The 20680-nt window shown below is 51.3% G+C and overlaps 1 protein-coding gene across 1 annotated transcript; it reads left to right on the top strand.

The window, feature by feature from the left end:
• The first annotated feature begins 5221 nt into the window (after window positions 1–5221).
• On the top strand, window positions 5222–17367 carry SAP30L (SAP30 like). The gene is made up of 4 exons (XM_073567899.1): window positions 5222–5555; window positions 14241–14363; window positions 15144–15242; window positions 15637–17367. The coding sequence occupies exons 1-4, from the start codon at window positions 5364–5366 to the stop codon at window positions 15766–15768; spliced, it is 546 nt and encodes a 181-aa protein (XP_073424000.1). The 5' UTR covers window positions 5222–5363; the 3' UTR covers window positions 15769–17367.
• The last annotated feature ends 3313 nt before the right edge of the window (window positions 17368–20680 follow it).

Below are 20680 nucleotides of genomic sequence, written 5' to 3'. Positions count from 1 at the left end.
CGTCACACCCCGTACACCGCCACACATTGCACCGTCACGCCCCGTACGCCGCCACACATTGCACCGTCACGCCCCGTATACCGCCATACAATATACTGTCACGCCCCGTATACCGCCACACATTGCGCCGTCACGCCCCGTATACCGCCACACATTGCGCCGTCACGCCCCGTATACCGCCACACATTGCGCCGTCACGCCCCGTATACCGCCACACATTGCGCCGTCACGCCCCGTATACCGCCATACAATACACCGTCACGCCCCGTATACCGCCACACATTGCACCGTCACGCCCCGTATACCGCCACACATTGCACCGTCACGCCCCGTATACCGCCACACATTGCACCGTCATGCCCCGTATACCGCCACACAATACACTCACGCCCCGTATACGCCACACATTGCACCGTCACGCCCCGTACGCCGCCACACATTGCACCGTCACGCCCCGTATGCCGCCACACATTACACCGTCACGCCCCGTATACCGCCACACATTGCACCGTCACGCCCCGTATACCGCCATACAATAGTCACGCCCCGTATAGCGCACACACATTGCACCGTCATGCCCCGTATACCGCCACACAATACACTCACGCCCCGTACACCGCCACACATTGCACCGTCACGCCCCGTACGCCGCCACACATTGCACAGTCACGCCCCGTATGCCGCCACACATTGCACCGTCACGCCCCGTATACCGCCACACATTGCGCCGTCACGCCCCGTATACCGCCATACAATACACTGTCACGCCCCGTATACCGCCATACAATACACCGTCACGCCCCGTATACCGCCACACATTGCACCGTCACGCCCCGTATACCGCCACACATTGCACCGTCACGCCCCGTATACCGCCACACATTGCGCCGTCACGCCCCGTATACCGCCATACAATACACTGTCACGCCCCGTATACCGCCATACAATACACTGTCACGCCCCGTATACCGCCACACATTGCACCGTCACGCCCCGTATACCGCCACACATTGCACCGTCACGCCCCGTATACCGCCACACATTGCACCGTCACGCCCCATATACCGCCACACATTGCACCGTCATGCCCCGTACGCCGCCACACATTGCACCGTCACGCCCCGTATACCGCCACACATTGCACCGTCATGCCCCGTATACCGCCATACAATATACTGTCACGCCCCGTATACCGCCACACATTGCGCCGTCACGCCCCGTATACCGCCACACATTGCACCGTCCCGCCCCATATACCGCCATACAATATACTGTCACGCCCCGTATACCGCCACACATTGCACCGTCATGCCCCGTACGCCGCCACACATTGCACCGTCACGCCCCGTATACCGCCATACAATACACTGTCACGCCCCGTATACCGCCGTCACGCCCCATATACCGCCACACATTGCACCGTCACGCCCCATATACCGCCATACAATATACTGTCACGCCCCGTATACCGCCACATTGCACCGTCATGCCCCGTACGCCGCCACACATTGCACCGTCACGCCCCATATACCGCCATACAATATACTGTCACACCCCGTATACCGCCACACATTGCACCGTCATGCCCCGTATACCGCCATACAATATACTGTCACGCCCCGTATACCGCCACACATTGCACAGTCACGCCCCGTATACCGCCACACATTGCACCGTCACGCCCCGTATACCGCCACACATTGCACCGTCACGCCCCGTATACCGCCACACATTGCGCCGTCACGCCCCGTATACCGCCACACATTGCACCGTCACGCCCCGTATACCGCCACACATTGCACCGTCACGCCCCGTATACCGCCACACATTGCACCGTCACGCCCCATATACCGCCACACATTGCACCGTCACGCCCCGTATACCGCCACACATTGCACCGTCACGCCCCGTATACCGCCATACAATATACTGTCACGCCCCGTATACCGCCACACATTGCGCCGTCACGCCCCGTATACCGCCACACATTGCACCGTCATGCCCCGTATACCGCCATACAATATACTGTCACGCCCCGTATACCGCCACACATTGCGCCGTCACGCCCCGTATACCGCCACACATTGCACCGTCCCGCCCCATATACCGCCATACAATATACTGTCACGCCCCGTATACCGCCACACATTGCACCGTCATGCCCCGTACGCCGCCACACATTGCACCGTCACGCCCCGTATACCGCCATACAATACACTGTCACGCCCCGTATACCGCCATACAATACACTGTCACGCCCCGTATACCGCCACACATTGCACCGTCACGCCCCGTATACCGCCACACATTGCACCGTCACGCCCCGTATACCGCCACACATTGCACCGTCACGCCCCGTATACCGCCACACATTGCACCGTCACGCCCCGTATACCGCCACACATTGCACCGTCACGCCCCGTACGCCGCCACACATTGCACCGTCACTCCCCGTATACCGCCACACATTGCACCGTCATGCCCTGTATACCGCCATACAATATACTGTCACGCCCCGTATACCGCCACACATTGCGCCGTCACGCCCCGTATACCGCCACACATTGCACCGTCATGCCCCGTACGCCGCCACACATTGCACCGTCACGCCCCGTATACCGCCACACATTGCACCGTCATGCCCCGTATACCGCCATACAATATACTGTCACGCCCCATATACCGCCACACATTGCGCCGTCACGCCCCGTATACCGCCACACATTGCACCGTCCCGCCCCATATACCGCCATACAATATACTGTCACGCCCCGTATACCGCCACACATTGCACCGTCATGCCCCGTACGCCGCCACACATTGCACCGTCACGCCCCGTATACCGCCATACAATACACTGTCACGCCCCGTATACCGCCATACAATACACTGTCACGCCCCGTATACCGCCACACATTGCACCGTCACGCCCCGTATACCGCCACACATTGCACCGTCACGCCCCGTATACCGCCACACATTGCACCGTCACGCCCCGTATACCGCCACACATTGCACCGTCACGCCCCGTATACCGCCACACATTGCACCGTCATGCCCCGTACGCCGCCACACATTGCACCGTCACGCCCCGTATACCGCCACACATTGCACCGTCATGCCCCGTATACCGCCATACAATATACTGTCACGCCCCGTATACCGCCACACATTGCGCCGTCACGCCCCGTATACCGCCACACATTGCACCGTCACGCCCCATATACCGCCATACAATATACTGTCACGCCCCGTATACCGCCACACATTGCACCGTCATGCCCCGTACGCTGCCACACATTGCACCGTCACGCCCCATATACCGCCATACAATATACTGTCACGCCCCGTATACCGCCACACATTGCGCCGTCACGCCCCGTATACCGCCACACATTGCACCGTCACGCCCCATATACCGCCATACAATATACTGTCACGCCCCGTATACCGCCACACATTGCACCGTCATGCCCCGTACGCCGCCACACATTGCACCGTCACGCCCCATATACCGCCATACAATATACTGTCACGCCCCGTATACCGCCACACATTGCACCGTCATGCCCCGTATACCGCCACACAATATACTGTCACGCCCCGTATACCGCCACACATTGCACCGTCATGCCCCGTACGCCGCCACACATTGCACCGTCACGCCCCATATACCGCCATACAATATACTGTCACGCCCCGTATACCGCCACACATTGCACCGTCATGCCCCGTATACCGCCATACAATATACTGTCACGCCCCGTATACCGCCACACATTGCACCGTCATGCCCCGTATACCGCCATACAATATACTGTCACGCCCCGTATACCGCCACACATTGCGCCGTCACGCCCCGTATACCGCCACACATTGCACCGTCCCGCCCCATATACCGCCATACAATATACTGTCACGCCCCGTATACCGCCACACATTGCACCGTCATGCCCCGTACACCGCCACCCATTGCACCGTCACGCCCCATATACCGCCATACAATATACTGTCACGCCCCGTATACCGCCACACATTGCACCGTCACGCCCCGTATACCGCCACACATTGCGCCGTCACGCCCCGTATACCGCCACACATTGCGCCGTCACGCCCCGTATACCGCCACACATTGCGCCGTCACGCCCCGTATACCGCCACACATTGCGCCGTCACGCCCCGTATACCGCCACACATTGCGCCGTCACGCCCCGTATACCGCCACACATTGCGCCGTCACGCCCCGTATACCGCCACACATTGCGCCGTCACGCCCCGTATACCGCCACACATTGCGCCGTCACGCCCCGTATACCGCCACACATTGCGCCGTCACGCCCCGTATACCGCCACACATTGCACCGTCACGCCCCGTATACCGCCACACATTGCACCGTCACGCCCCATATACCGCCATACAATATACTGTCACGCCCCGTATACCGCCACACATTGCACCGTCATGCCCCGTACGCCGCCACACATTGCACCGTCACGCCCCGTATACCGCCACACATTGCACCGTCATGCCCCGTATACTGCCACACATTGCACCGTCCCGCCCCATATACCGCCATACAATATACTGTCACGCCCCGTATACCGCCACACATTGCGCCGTCACGCCCCGTATACCGCCACACATTGCACCGTCACGCCCCATATACCGCCATACAATATACTGTCACGCCCCGTATACCGCCACACATTGCGCCGTCACGCCCCATACACTGCCCCTCACTCTCAAGCGCCGCGCACTGGGGGGAGATTTGCGCCTCGTTCATTCTGTGCGTCAGTGACTATTCGCTCGCAGCTCTGCGGCTTTTTTGCCCGCGCTCCTTTTGCGCCCCGCGGCCTCCCCGCCTCACTCCTGCAGCTGCCAGCTGTCTCCGTCCGCCAGAGGTCGCGCTCCATAGGCTGCACTGCTGCCATGGTCATGTGACTGGTGAAATTGTCACGTGACACGAGTTCGTGACCTTGTACGTTTGAGTACACGGGAGGCCGCTGGGATCTGGGGTGGAGAACTACAAGTCTCACAATGTGGCTACTGCTACCACCCAACAGAATGTTCCCCGCAGGTCGCCCCAGTAGTGCGCAGAAGCCGCTGGCCAGGGGGAGGAGCCATGCGGCATGCTCCCCTCCTCTCATGTTTGGACAGAAGACTTTGTAGCAGGAAACGGCGGGTCCACACACTATTGACTGACAACACTTCAGACCAATCATAAACGTGTCTATCAGTAGCGGCCCGCCCACCCCGGAGTCATTGGGGAGGGCGGGACTTCCGTTGTCAGGTGCAGGCGGCTGGTTGCTGCAGTGTGCGGGGGAGGCCCGGCATGTCCGCACGGCGCTCGTAGGAAGCGAGGATGAACGGCTTCAGCACCGAGGAGGACAGCAGGGACGGGCCGCCAGCCCCGGCCGCGCCGTTCTTCGGTCAGACGTGTTGTCTCATAGACGCAGGGGAGCGCTGCGCACGGCCGGCGGGGAACGCGTCATTCAGCAAAAGGGTCCAGAAGAGCATCTCCCAGAAGAAGCTGAAGCTGGACATTGACAAGAGCGTGAGTGCCCGGGGGTCCGTGCCGTGCGGGCGTGAGTGCCCGGGGGTCCGTGCCGTGCGGGCGTGAGTGCCCGGGGGTCCGTGCCGTGCGGGCGTGAGTGCCCGGTGGTCCGTGCCGTGCGGGCGTGAGTGCCCGGGTGTCCGTGCCGTGCGGGCGTGAGTGCCCGGGGGTCCGTGCCGTGCGGGCGTGAGTGCCCGGGGGTCCGTGCCGTGCGGGCGTGAGTGCCCGGGGGTCCGTGCCGTGCGGGCGTGAGTGCCCGGGGGTCCGTGCCGTGCGGGCGTGAGTGCCCGGTGGGTCCGTGCCGTGCGGGCGTGAGTGCCCGGTGGGTCCGTGCCGTGCGGGCGTGAGTGCCCGGTGGGTCCGTGCCGTGCGGGCGTGAGTGCCCGGTGGGTCCGTGCCGTGCGGGCGTGAGTGCCCGGTGGGTCCGTGCCGTGCGGGCGTGAGTGCCCGGTGGGTCCGTGCCGTGCGGGCGTGAGTGCCCGGTGGGTCCGTGCCGTGCGGGCGTGAGTGCCCGGTGGGTCCGTGCCGTGCGGGCGTGAGTGCCCGGTGGGTCCGTGCCGTGCGGGCGTGAGTGCCCGGGGGTCCGTGCCGTGCGGGCGTGAGTGCCCGGTGGGTCCGTGCCGTGCGGGCGTGAGTGCCCGGTGGGTCCGTGCCGTGCGGGCGTGAGTGCCCGGTGGGTCCGTGCCGTGCGGGCGTGAGTGCCCGGTGGGTCCGTGCCGTGCGGGCGTGAGTGCCCGGTGGGTCCGTGCCGTGCGGGCGTGAGTGCCCGGTGGGTCCGTGCCGTGCGGGCGTGAGTGCCCGGTGGGTCCGTGCCGTGCGGGCGTGAGTGCCCGGTGGGTCCGTGCCGTGCGGGCGTGAGTGCCCGGTGGGTCCGTGCCGTGCGGGCGTGAGTGCCCGGTGGGTCCGTGCCGTGCGGGCGTGAGTGCCCGGGGGTCCGTGCCGTGCTGGTCATATGTGTACTGGTATTGTGTACTGCACGGGTGATCTATACTGTGCTGGTCATGTGTGTACTGTGTTCTGGGGATATGTATACGGGTGCTGTGTACTGTACTCTGATGTATACTGTACTGTGTATGTGTGTACTATACTGGTGATACCTGTAGACTGAGAGCCCTCGGGGGCAGGGTCCTCGCTCCTTCTGTACTTGTGTGTCCCTTGTCTTACACATGTTTATTATACTTGTCTATATTTCCCTTTTCACATGTAAAGCGCCAGGGAATAAATAGCGCTATATAAATGTATAATATGTGTACACTGTACTGGTGTGTGTGTGTTTATATATATATATATATATATATATCAGTACAGTGTACACATATTATATACTTCCTGTTGTATACTGGTCATATATACTCTTCTGATATGTATATGACCAGTACACAACAGTACAGTAATATGTATCACCGGTATATACACCAGCACAGTGTGTGTCCTGGTAATATACTGTACATACTATTCTGGTCTTATACTGTACTGGTCATATATACCGTTTTGGTGATATATATTATATACTGTACTGGTGTATACTGGTCATATACTTACTGGACTGGTGATTAGATATTGTACTGGTGTATACGGTACTGGCCACACACAAACTTACCTTTGCTCTAAAGTTTACATACCGCGGCAGAAATTGTGATTTCTTGGCCTTTTTTTTTTTTTTCAGAGACTATGAATGATAACTCCAAAACTTTTTCTCCACTCGTGGTTAGTGGTGGGGTGAAGCCATTTATTGTCAAACTACTGTGTTTTCTCTTTTTAAATCATAATGACAACACAAAACATCCAAATGACCCTGACCAAAAGTTCACATACCCCATTTCTTAATACCGTGTATTGCCCCCTCTAACTTCACTTTGCTCTGCTGTAGCCAATGACAGGTCGACTTGGCCTTGTGTTTTGGATCGTTGTCATGTTGCATCGTCCAAGTACGTCCCATACGTAGCCTCCAGTATTTGCTGATATTGTGCTGCATTCATCTTTCCTTCAACCTTGACCAAGTTTCCTTGGCCTTTGTAGCTCACACGTCCCCCAGACATCAGCTAGCTTTCAGAGAGTCCAGTATTTCAGCTAATGTTTGTGGATTTTTCTTTGCATTCCAAACAGGTCACAGGTGGGGATGTTCCCTTTAGTAGCCATTAAAACCCTTTTTTTTTTTTTTTTTCCAACTTGTGAGCATGTTATCAGGCCCAAATCACCGGAGTATGTCAACTTTTGTTCAGGGTCATTTGGATGTTTTGGGTTGTCATTATGATTTAAAAAGAGAAGAAAACACAGTAGTTTGGCTTCACCCAACCACTAACCAAGAGTGGAGAAAGTGTCTGTTATCATTCATATTCTCTGGAAAAAGGCCAAGAAAGCAAAAATTCTGCCGGGGTATGTAAACTTTTGAGCATAACACTAATATACAGCTCAGGCAATAATTAAGAGACCACTGCACAGTTTTATAAAAAAAATCAGCTTTTCTCCATGTCTGACAGCCATTCCATTCCAGTGTCAGTTGAATTCCGACCTCATTCTACTTAATGTGCTTCTGATTAGGTGATCGCCTGAACCAAATATTATTTAACAAAGGAAAGTATAAAAAAAAAACCCTGCTGTGGAGGTCACAATCCTCTTTCAATAGGACAATCTGGATGGCAAAACAAGTGCTAGTAATATCCCGAAAGTACCGTATAAGCCGACCCCCCCCCCCCCAAATTTTGCCACAAAAAACTGGGAGAACTTATTGACTCGAGTATAAGCCTAGGGTGGGAAATGCTCCATAGATTATTCCCCCATATGGTGTCCCCATAAGAAGCTCCATAGATTGTTCCCCCATATGCTGACCCCATAAGAAGCTCCATAGATTGTTCCCCCATATGCTGACCCCATGCTGCTGCTGCATGTAAAAAAAAAAAAAATGACATACCTCTCCGTCGCTGGGTGTCAGGTGCCGGTGTCACTGCTGGCACCTGAGATACTCACGTGTCCTGCGTCCATGGCTGCTCACCGCTATCTGCCACGTCATCAGTCAGTGACGTTCAGACTGCAGGGGGCGCGGTGCGCACTAACCACGTCACCGCGCCCTCTGCTGTCTGAAGTCACTGACCGATGACAGACAGCAGCAAGCAGCCATGGACGCAGGACAGGTGAGTATCGCTATACTTACCCGTCCTGACGCTGTGTCTTGAGCCCCCAGCTTCTCCCCGTGCTCTCTCTTCCTGCCTTCAGCGGTCACGTGGTACCGCTCATTAAAACTCATGAATATGAGCATATTCATGAGTTTTAATGAGCGGCACCACGTGACCGCTGAAGGCAGGAAGAGAGAGCACGGGGAGAAGCTGGGGGCTCAAGACACAGCGTCAGGACGGGTAAGTATGACCTGACACCCCCGCCCCCCCCCCCTCCCCCTCTGACCCCCTTTGTATATGACTCGAATATAGTACAAGAGGGGGACTTTCAGCCCAATTTTTTGGGCTGAAAATCTCGGCTTATATTCGAGTATATATGGTAACAGGAATGACAAAATAACTTTTAACCATGCCAAAGGAATTGGAAAAAAAAAAGTCTTGGGTGAGGAAAAGAAGGGCTCAATTCTGGTTTTACTAGCAGAGGGATACAGTGGGCGTCATGTTGCCTCCATCCGTAAAATTTCTAAAACTGCAGTCTATTACAACAAGGTCAAGCAGCAGACATTGGGGACAACAAAGCTACAGACCAGCAGAGGGCGAAAGCAACTCTCCACTGACCGGGATGACCATCATCTTATTCGAATGTCACTCAGCAACTGCAGGATGACATCAAGTGACCTTCAAAAGGAATGGCAACTGGGGTGAAGTGCAAGGCAAGAACAGTTTGTAACAGACTCCTAGAGGCAGAGCTCAAGTCATGTAAAGCTAGAAAAAAGCCTTTTATCAATGAGAAGCAAAGGAGAGCCAGGCTGAAGTTTGCCAAAGACCCTAAGGATTTGACCATAGAGGTCTGGTGTAAGGTAATCTTCTCTGATGAGTCTAATTTTCAGCTTTGCCCAACACCTAGTCGTCTAATGGTTAGACGGAGACCTGGAGAGGCGTACAAGTCACAGTGTCTTGCACCCACTGTGAAATTTGGTGGAGGATCGGTGATCATCTGGGGATGCTTCAGCAAGGCCGGAATTGGGCAGGATAATCTTTGTGAAGGATGTATGAATCAAGCCGCATACAAGGTTATCCTGGAAAAACAGTTGGTTCCTTCTGCTCAGGCAATGTTCCCCAACTCTGAGGACTGGTTTTTCCAGCAGGACAATGCGCCATGCCACACAGCTAGGTCAATCAATGTGTGGATGAAGGACCACCACATCAAATCCCTGTCATGGCCAGCCCAATCTCCAGACCTGAACCCCATTGAAAACCTCTGGAATGTAATCAAGAGGAAGATGGATAGTCACAAGCCATCAAACAAAGAAGAGCTGCTTACATTATTGTACCAGGAGTGGCATAAGGTCACCCAAAAGCAGTGAAAGACTGGTGGAAAACAGCCAAGACACATGAAAGCTGTGATTAACAATCATGGTTATTCCACAAAATATTGATTTCTGAACTCTTCCTGACTTAAAACATTAATATTTTTGTTTCTAAATGATTATGAACTTGTTTTCTTGGCATTATTTGAGGTCTGCAAGCACTGCATTTTTTTTATATTTTTGACCATTTTCTGAAAATAAATACAAAATTTAGTGCTTGGAAAATCGAAGACATGTTATCAGTAGTTTATAGAAAAAAAGAGAAAAATCAGACAAACTGAAAATTTTGCAGTGGTCTCAATTTTTGCCAGAGCTGTATACATACACTGTGTTGGTAGTATTAGGTGTACAGTGGTCATTACATACTGTACTTGTGTATACTGGTCATGTTCTAAACATTGTTATACTGGTGTATACTGATTATATACTGCAGGGGTGGGGAACGTCCCCTGCAGTATCATTTGGTGCGGCCTGCAGCCACTTTTCCCTTTTTTTTTTCTTTTTTTTTTCTTTTTTTTTTCTTTTTTTTTTCTTTTTTTTTTCTTTTTTTTTTCTTTTTTTTTTCTTTTTTTTTTTTTTTTTGACCACGTGCCCTTTAATTCTTCAGAGGTCGCCGACGGCCGCTATGTGGCCCAGAGCCACCCCCATCGCTCATTCAACTTATCGGCATCTATGATGCTGATACAGTTGACAGCAGTGATGGAGTAGAGAGCGTCAGGCGCTCCTTCTCCCATCACTCCCCCTCTTCTTGTGACTCAGCGGACGCACAATGACATAATTTCATCATGCACCACACTGTACCAGCAGTGGAGCGGATGAGACCAGAGCAGAACATGGAGCAGCGTGGGGAACAAGGAGGAGTGATGGGTATTGTGTGTCTGCATTATACTGTATGTTGGTCGGGAGCTGCGCCTGCACTATACCGTGTGTTGGTGGGGAGCTGCGCCTGCACTATACCGTGTGCTGGTGGGGAGCTGCGCCTGCACTATACCGTGTGTTGGTGGGGAGCTGCGCCTGCACTATACCGTGTGCTGGTGGGGAGCTGCGCCTGCACTATACCGTGTGCTGGTGGGGAGCTGCGCCTGCACTATACCGTGTGCTGGTGGGGAGCTGCGCCTGCACTATACCGTGTGCTGGTGGGGAGCTGCGCCTGCACTATACCGTGTGCTGGTGGGGAGCTGCGCCTGCACTATACCGTGTGCTGGTGGGGAGCTGCGCCTGCACTATACCGTGTGCTGGTGGGGAGCTGCGCCTGCACTATACCGTGTGCTGGTGGGGAGCTGCGCCTGCACTATACCGTGTGCTGGTGGGGAGCTGCGCCTGCACTATACCGTGTGCTGGTGGGGAGCTGCGCCTGCACTATACCGTGTGCTGGTGGGGAGCTGCGCCTGCACTATACCGTGTGCTGGTGGGGAGCTGCGCCTGCACTATACCGTGTGCTGGTGGGGAGCTGCGCCTGCACTATACCGTGTGCTGGTGGGGAGCTGCGCCTGCACTATACCGTGTGCTGGTGGGGAGCTGCGCCTGCACTATACCGTGTGCTGGTGGGGAGCTGCGCCTGCACTATACCGTGTGCTGGTGGGGAGCTGCGCCTGCACTATACCGTGTGCTGGTGGGGAGCTGCGCCTGCACTATACCGTGTGCTGGTGGTGGGGAGCTGCGCCTGCACTATACCGTGTGCTGGTGGTGGGGAGCTGCGCCTGCACTATACCGTGTGCTGGTGGTGGGGAGCTGCGCCTGCACTATACCGTGTGCTGGTGGTGGGGAGCTGCGCCTGCACTATACCGTGTGCTGGTGGTGGGGAGCTGCGCCTGCACTATACCGTGTGCTGGTGGTGGGGAGCTGCGCCTGCACTATACCGTGTGCTGGTGGTGGGGAGCTGCGCCTGCACTATACCGTGTGCTGGTGGGGGGGAGCTGCGCCTGCACTATACCGTGTGCTGGTGGGGGGGAGCTGCGCCTGCACTATACCGTGTGCTGGTGGGGGGGAGCTGCGCCTGCACTATACCGTGTGTGGGGGTGGGGGGGAGCTGCGCCTGCACTATACCGTGTGTGGGGGTGGGGGGGAAGCTGCGCCTGCACTATACCGTGTGTGGGGGGGGGGGGGGAAAGCTGCGCCTGCACTATACCGTGTGTGGGGGGGGGGGGGGAAAGCTGCGCCTGCACTATACCGTGTGTGGGGGGGGGGGGGGGAAAGCTGCGCCTGCACTATACCGTGTGTGGGGGGGGGGGGGGAAAGCTGCGCCTGCACTATACCGTGTGTGGGGGGGGGGGGGGGGAAAGCTGCGCCTGCACTATACCGTGTGTGGGGGGGGGGGGGAAAAGCTGCGCCTGCACTATACCGTGTGTGGGGGGGGGGGGGGGGGGAAAGCTGCGCCTGCACTATACCGTGTGTGGGGGGGGGGGGGGGGGAAAGCTGCGCCTGCACTATACCGTGTGTGTGTGTGGGGGGGGGAAAGCTGCGCCTGCACTATACCGTGTGTGTGTGTGGGGGGGGGGGGGGGAAGCTGCGCCTGCACTATACCGTGTGTGTGGGGGGGGCTGCAAGTTATTTTAAATGTTTGAATAAAATATAGTTGGCTAATGTTTAAGTTAATTTTATATGGCCCCCGAACGCTATTATAAAATTCTAAATGGCCCTTGGCAGACAAAAGGTTCCCCCACCCCTGATGTACTGAATACTGTTCTTATACCGTACAGGTCTTATACTTTTCATGTGCTGTATACTGGTCTTATACTGTACAGGTGTATACTTTTCATGTACTGTATACTGATCTTGTACTGGTGTATGCTGGTCATGTACTATATATGGATCTTGTACTGTACTGATGTATACTACGTTGGTCTATACTGGTTATATAGGGTATACACTGTAAAGGACAGTGACGAATATTATTGGCCAGGAAGGTAGAAGCCATGTGTGAAGAACTAAGTACACCCCTTGAATTAGTTGCTCGTAGAGCAACCAATAACTTAACGCTTTGGTTCTGTGTGACTGTCTCTCACTTTTGTTCTGGAGGAATTGTGGCCGATTGTTTATAACATTACTGAGGTTTCTTCAGGTTTGTGTCCGAGTTTCTGCACAGCTCTAAGGTGTCACCACAGCATTTCCATTGGATTATGGTCTGTGACTCGGCCATTGCATAACCTTGTTTCATTTTTTTTTTTTTGTCAGCCATTCTGATATAGATTTGCTGGTGCACGTGAATCGTTGCTCTGTTATATAACCCAGGTTTGGCCAAGCTTTAGCTTTTGAGTATATGGCCTCACATTTGATGCTGAGCTACTTTGGTGTACATAGGAGTTCATGGTTGACTAATAGGTGCCCAAATCCTGTGGCCACAAAAGAAGCCCAAATCGTCACCCTCCTCCACCAAGCTTGACCGTTGTTCTGAGGTGTTTGATTTCCACCAATATGGTGCAGGGCATTTGACTAAACATCTCCAATTTGTCTAACCTGTCCAAAGAATATTGTTCCATAAGTCTTGTACTTTGTGCACATCCTATTTTGCAACTGTTAGCCTTGCTGCCAGGTTATTTTTTAGGAAAAAAAAAAAAAGTACCGTATTTCATGCCAACTTTTCCAGTCATAATTGGTCATTCTCTTTCTAAGTGTACTGTCATGAGCTTGGAACTTGAGGCCTTTAGAGTCTGAGCTGTAGTTCTTGAGTTTCTTGGAATTTTCTTCAGCATTGCCCAGTCTGACTTTGGGGTGAATTTTCTGGGATCTTATTTTTTCCTGGGAATTTTGTCAACTGTCTTGAATGTTTAACACTTAAAACTAATCTTCTCGCTGTAGAAAGATGAAGCCTAAACTGTTGGGAAATGGCCTTATGACCTTTCTCAGAACGATGGTCAGCAACTACTGCTTCTCTAAGATCTTTGCCAATGTGTTTCTCCTTGGCATTGTGTTAACACATGCCTGTATGTTCTGGACGAGCAGACTGCCCAAACTTAACTTTTCTAGAGGTGGTGACAGTCGCTGATGAACAGTTAAAGGGACTGAGGATTCTCTTGTGCCGGTGGTGAGACGGAGTGGTAATGTGACTGCAGATATGCCTTATGCATATTCCCGACAACATTATAGTGTAATATACTCCATCATAGTAACTGTACAGCTATTCACATCACTTTATACTCCACTGTTGCACACTATACTTTGCCGAGTCCATTTTCACTTTTATTTTTTTTCCCCTTTCTCAGGTCCGACATCTTTACATTTGCGATTTCCATAAGAATTTTATTCAAAGTGTCCGGAACAAGAGAAAGAGAAAAACCAGCGACGATGGCGGTGACTCTCCAGAACACGATACAGATGTTCCCGAGGTGAGAGAGATCTGCACGGAAGGTGGAGCATCCAATACGGGGGTTGTTGTGTTTCTCTAAGCAAAAAGTCTTAACTTTCCCCCACAATGCCACCACAGGAGAAATAAAGCATTTGGGATGCCCCAAAGCAGACTCCCTCGGCTAATTGGGATACCCCAAACCAGCTCAGGTCCCCATCATACAAATTCAGACCACAGAAAAGGCAAAATTTGAAAAATATATACCCTGCTCCTGACTCTTCCTAATTTCCAGCACTGTCTCCATCGTACAATGAAGTATCCATTAGTTACTTCTTAGCCAGAAGAGGTTATTTCTTGGTCTAGAAGAATAATTCGCCTTTGACTGCTCCATCATTCTGATTTTTATCAGAATCGTAGATTTTATTTTAGCCTCCAGGCAGTGAGGAGGCAGTGAGGAGCAGATGCTGCCGGGGAAACTGGAGAGCTGCTGAGGTGCTTGACAGCAGTGCAGGTCGAACCTCAGCAAGACCAGTCTGTTACAAGTTTGTTGATCAACGGACATTTCATGGCTGGTTTAGACAGATCAACTACACTTCAGATATTTCACAAAACAATCAGTACTAGATCGTTCTGTGTCCGTAGGTTGCTGCTGTTTTTGTCAGTACATGAGCTGTTTACACAGGACAGTGTGCTGCTGAGAATGATTTATGAGCCAGCTTAAAAATAATTTCACCCGACGTACGAGCGTTTCTCTGGGTACTCTGTTTCTCGATAATTGGGTCATGTAATGTAGTAACGCCGCTTGTCTCTGTTTCTACAGGTGGACCTCTTCCAGCTTCAGGTGAACACTCTCCGGAGGTACAAGAGGCACTACAAGCTGCAGACCCGTCCTGGCCTGAACAAGGCACAACTGGCAGAGGTACAGTCCTAATGCTGACAAACCCTACTGAGTGGTAAAATTGGATAAATATCACACATTTCCTCTGTAGCGACCCCCTACAGGAGAAATATAGTAACACAGGACCAGGTGAGCTCCACCAAGGGCCACAGTGCTGTATTTTAAGTAGTGGCCATACCTGGGTATTGCATCTCGTCCCATTCATTTGAATAATAGCAGGCGCCTCCTGGCACTTCCTCACAATCTAATATTCTTTGCCCATCCTTAGTATTGGCCATCAAATTGTTAGTCCTATTAAAAAAAAAATATTTAAAAAAACTTGTAAATTAATATAAAATAGGTAATGTATTTTTTAAACCTTTGACACTTTTTCAGACTTTGTTTTTATATTTTATATATCAACTGTTTTCACCAGACCGTGAGCCGACATTTCCGAAACATTCCTGTAAACGAGAAGGAAACCTTGGCCTATTTCATCTACATGGTGAAAAGCAACCGGAGCCGCCTGGACCAGAAATCTGAAAGCAGCAAACAGCTGGATGCGTAGCCGCAGAGACTATGGCACCCGGTGGGCTAGAGAGGAAACAAACTCTTAATCTGTACATAGGAATAGTGACCCTCGTGCCATGTCGGAGCTTGGTGGCCCGTAGTAGTCGATGGTTATCGTATATCATGGGCTTGGGGCAATGCCAATTGCATGATGCCAGAATTGGTTTGATGAGACGCCTGCCCTTATCTTACACGTGCCAGGAGGATGTAAATAATCTGGACGGCAGTAGTCCTCGGGCCACAGATTCATGGTCGTGTCTGCAAATGCAAGATATAGTGGATTTTACCCTTATTTTTCTTTTTAGTAGGGTCTCCAAAATCACTGAGTTTAGTAGCTGGTGAAAAAGTGGCCAGAAACGAGGAGGTAATTTCTTTGGCCTTCTACGAAGGGCCAATGTGCCAGTCACATCCTCTGCTGCCACCAGGAGCTCCTAAAGAGAACCCGTCCTATATCAGTCCCTTGTCCCGGTCATGTGATGGGCACGGCTCCTTACAGTTGTATCTGGTAATGAACTTGCACTCACGCGTCCATCACAGTCCTGACAAGTACACCATGAGGGAGCCAGTTTCAACTAATTGACTGCAAGCCAAGATCTTGAAAATGGCAAGGAACGCCTGCCGAAATTGTATAATTCGGCTGTGACAGCCATGAAGTGCTTTGAGAGCTCACCTGTCAAGCACCTTACTAATAGGCCTGTTGGAGTCCTGTCCAACCCCAGAATATTCCTGCTCCAGATTCTCAGCAATAATTGGTTCTCACGTCGGCAGCTGGCACTACAGGACCGGACATGATATTTTTACTCCATGTTTTAATAGCTCTCCCCCCCCCCCCCCCCCCCCCCCCCTCGCAATTATGTTTCCATGAATTGCAGTCACCTGGACCCTCGCAGTAATTGTTATATGGTCACATTTGTATTTTAGGGACTACTCATGTTTTAAAGTCGAGCACTTTCACGTGTACTTGGATATGTCGGCGATCGCGCCAATCCAGGGGAGTTTTGGGATCCAGGATCGAGTACATCGGTACTCGATCCTAGCCTAGGACATCATTGTTTCAGCCGCACCGATTGGCTGCAATCCGCAGACAATACATGTGCTTGGGTTACTATCTAGCAGCCATTATTCCTTCTGTACATATGTAATATTTTATGTTTCCGATATCGTAGATTGACCTTGGGGAGAAGACGCGTGGTTCGGCACGTATTCCTCCAGTAGGGTGTCTGTGTAGTCCAGTGCGTACACCTGTGGGAACCGGTAGACTGTATAACGGTTTAAAGGAGTCAGGTTAAAACACGTTATCCCCTATCTACGGTATAGGTGATAATTTGCCAATTGGTGGGGGTCTGAGTTCTAGGAGCCACACCGAAAGGCACAACGTTTCACGATGGAACAGCAGGTCGGACGCCCAAGTGGCTCTCCAGTCATTCCCTATGGGGTGCCGGAAAAAAACAAGCATAGCACTTATCAGCCCCATAGAGAATGAATGGAGCTGTGGTCTCACATTCCGCTCTGCGCCTCTAACGGCCGAGCAGTGCAGGTCCTAGCTGTCTGACCACCATGATCAATAATTGTACTTCTTTTTTTTTTTTCTTCACAACCCCTTTAACGATTATTTCTTGGAGCCTGCAGTAGAAATCCACATAGTTAGGTCCAGAAATATTTGGACAGTGACTTAAGTTTTAGCTGTTTACCAAAATATATTCAAGATAGTTATATAACCAATATGGGCTTAAAGTGCAGACTCTCAGCTTTATTTTGAGGGTATTCATATTCTAATTGGAGTGAGGGTATAGGAATTACAGCTCTTTAATATGTAGCTGCCTCTTTTTAAAGGGATTACAAGTAATTGAACAATTATCTCAAAAGCTACTGAATGGGCTGCTCTGGCTATACCCACTTTAATCCATCATCCATTAAAGGGAATCTGTCGCCTGAATTTGGCGGGCTTTTTAAATGACTTTTGTCCGGTCCGATGGGCGGTGTTTCCTATCCATTCCTCCTCCCCATCCTAGGCCGCTGTCCGCAGTATTTTCTGGAATTTGAGTAGGTGTACGCCATAGTCCACGCGTGCGCAACGCAATCTTTCCTCGCACACACAGTATGCTTTGCCCAACTGCGGGCAAAGCCTAAAAGCATTACTGCACATGCCCGGTTAACTATGTCCCAGAAGTATTTCGCTGTGTTCCGGGACGTAGTTAATGGGCGCATGCACAGTAATGCTTTTAGGCTTTGCCCGCAGTTGGGCAAAGCATACTGCGCCTGTGCGAGGCAAGATTGCATTGTGCACACGCGGACTATGGCGTACACCTACTCAAATTCCAGAAAATATTGTGGACGGCAGACAAGGATAGGGAGGAGGAATGGATAGGAAACACCGCCCCTCGGACCGAACAGAAGTCATTTAAATAGCCCGCCAACTGCAGCAAGGTTGATTGGATGGCACTTTAAAGGACAGATGGACAGTGACCTAAAATGTGAGCAGTGTCGTCTTCTACAGATATACAGTCATGGCCAAAAGTTTAGAGAATGACACAAATATTATATTTTCACATGATCTGCTGCCCTCTGGTTTTTATGTGTGTTTGTCAGATGTTTTTATCACATACAGAAATATAATTGCAATCATATTATGAGTAACAAAAGGTTATGTTGACAGAATAAGTTAATGCAGCAAGTCAATATTTGCAGTGTTGACCCTTCTTCAGGACCTCAGAAATTCTCCCTGGCATGCTCTCAATCAACTTCTGGATCAAATCCTGAATGATAGCAGTCCATTCTTGCAAAATCAATGCTTTTATTTTGTCTGAATTTGAAGGTTTTTGTTTGTCCACCCGTCTCTTGATGATTGACCACAAGTTCTCAATGGGATTAACATCTGGGGAGTTTCCAGGCCATGGTCCCAAAATCTCTGTTTTGTTCCCTGAGCCATTTAGTTATCACCTTCGCTTTATGGCAAGGTGCTCCATCATGTTGAAAAAGGCATTGTTGATCGCCTAACTGCTCTTGGACGGATGGGAGAAGTTGCTCTTGGAGGACATTCTGGTACCATTCTTTATTCATGGCTGTGTTTTTAGGCAAGACTGAGAGAGAGCCCATTCCCTTGGCTGAGAAGCAACCCTACACATGAATGGTTTCAGGATGCTTGACAGTTGGCATGAGACAAGACTGGTGGTAGCGCTCACCTGGTCTTCTCCGAATAAGCCGTTTGCCAGATGTGCCAAACAATCGAAAAGGGGATTCATCAGAGAAAATGACTTTACCCCAGTCCTCGGCAGTCCACTCCCTGTACCTCTTGCAGTATATCAGTCTGTCCATGATGTTTTTTCTGGAGAGAAGTGGCTTCTTTGCTGCCCTCCTTGAGACCAGGCCTTGCTCCAAGAGTCTCCACCTCACAGTGCATGCAGATGCACTCACACCTGCCTGCTGCCATTCCTGAGCAAGCTCTGCACTGCTGGTAGCCCGATCCCGCAGCTGAAACACTTTTAAGAGACGGTCCTGGCGCTTGCTGGTCTGTCTTGGGCGCCCTGGAGCCTTTTTGGCATCAAGGGAACCTCTCTCCTTGAAGTTCTTGATGATGCGATAGATTGTTGACTGAGGTGCAATCTTTCTAGCTGCGATACTCTTCCCTGTTAGGCCATTTTTGTGCAGTGCAATGATGACTGCACGTGTTTCTTTAGAGATAACCATGGTTAACAGAAGAGAAACAATGATGCCAAGCACCAGCCTCCTTTTAAAGTATCCAGTGGTGTCATTCTTACTTAATCATGACAGATTGATCTCCAGCCCTGTCCTCATCAACACCCACACCTGTGTTAATGGAGCAATCACTGAAACGATGTTAGCTGGTCCTTTTAAGGCAGGGATGCAGTGATGTTGAAATGTGTTTTGGGGGATAAAGTTAATTTTCTAGGCAAATATTGACTTTGCAAGTAATTGCTGTTAAGCTGATCACTCTTTATAACATTCTGGAGTATATGCAAATTGCCATTAGAAAAAATGAAGCAGTAGACTTTGTAAAAATTATTTGTGTCATTCTCTAAACTTTTGGCCATGACTGTACGACGTGGACTCCAATGCTTATGGCTACAAACATTAAAATCTGCTTTGTGACTCTAGTGGGAAAATTAATCAAAAATTGCATTTCATACCCGGCCTTGAGCTTATTGTTCTCTGGACTTCTTCCCCCGATTTCTAAAAACGTGGTGGCCGACACAGACTGACGTAGTACAGTACAAGAGGCACCGATTTAATGCGCTTAAAGAGTTTAGAGCCTTTGAGTGACATGCGCTGCACCAGAAATGCTACTCCATTCATGGACTGGAATTGCATTTCTGACTCCCAAAATGGCAGCATTTTTTATGAATGTGATGGGAAGTTTTTTCCACTTTTGTGCCAAAAAAATTGCAACTTTTCAAAGCTTTTAGGCCACTTTTGTGGCGTGGCTGGTTTTGGCTTTAGGAGAACATTTAATTTTACTATTGACTGCAACATTGTATAAGCGATTGCCGATTCAGGTCCCCTAGTGGATGGACTAATTGGGGGGGGGGGGGGAGGGGTTAGATGGCTTTTTTTTATTCATGTTATAAAAGTTCAAAACTTAACCCCAAGCCCTCTGTCCCCACCTCGTTTCCCAAAAAATAACTTTTTTTATCGCTGCTTTTGCAACTTTGCAAACTAATAAGTGATCAAATTTATCCCTTGCAATGAATGATGAAACGGGGAAAAAAAAGCAGGAAATTAAAGAATCACCAGTTTTGTGTTTTTCACCATCCAAAAAAAGAGGAATAATAGAGGAGATCCGAAGGTCGTATTGGTCCCAAAAAAGTACGGAGAAGAACAGCTCCTATCACCAGATACATCTCATCTTGTCTAAGAGCAAAGAATCGGACATGTTGAAATTCAATATGCCT

The sequence above is a fragment of the Dendrobates tinctorius genome, unplaced genomic scaffold (genome assembly GCF_039654945.1).
Source record: "Dendrobates tinctorius isolate UK_male_01 unplaced genomic scaffold, ASM3965494v1 ptg000020l, whole genome shotgun sequence".
Lineage (NCBI taxonomy): Eukaryota > Metazoa > Chordata > Amphibia > Anura > Dendrobatidae > Dendrobates > Dendrobates tinctorius.
Note: the sequence above shows the minus strand (reverse complement) of the source record. Positions and strands in the feature narration are given on the sequence as shown.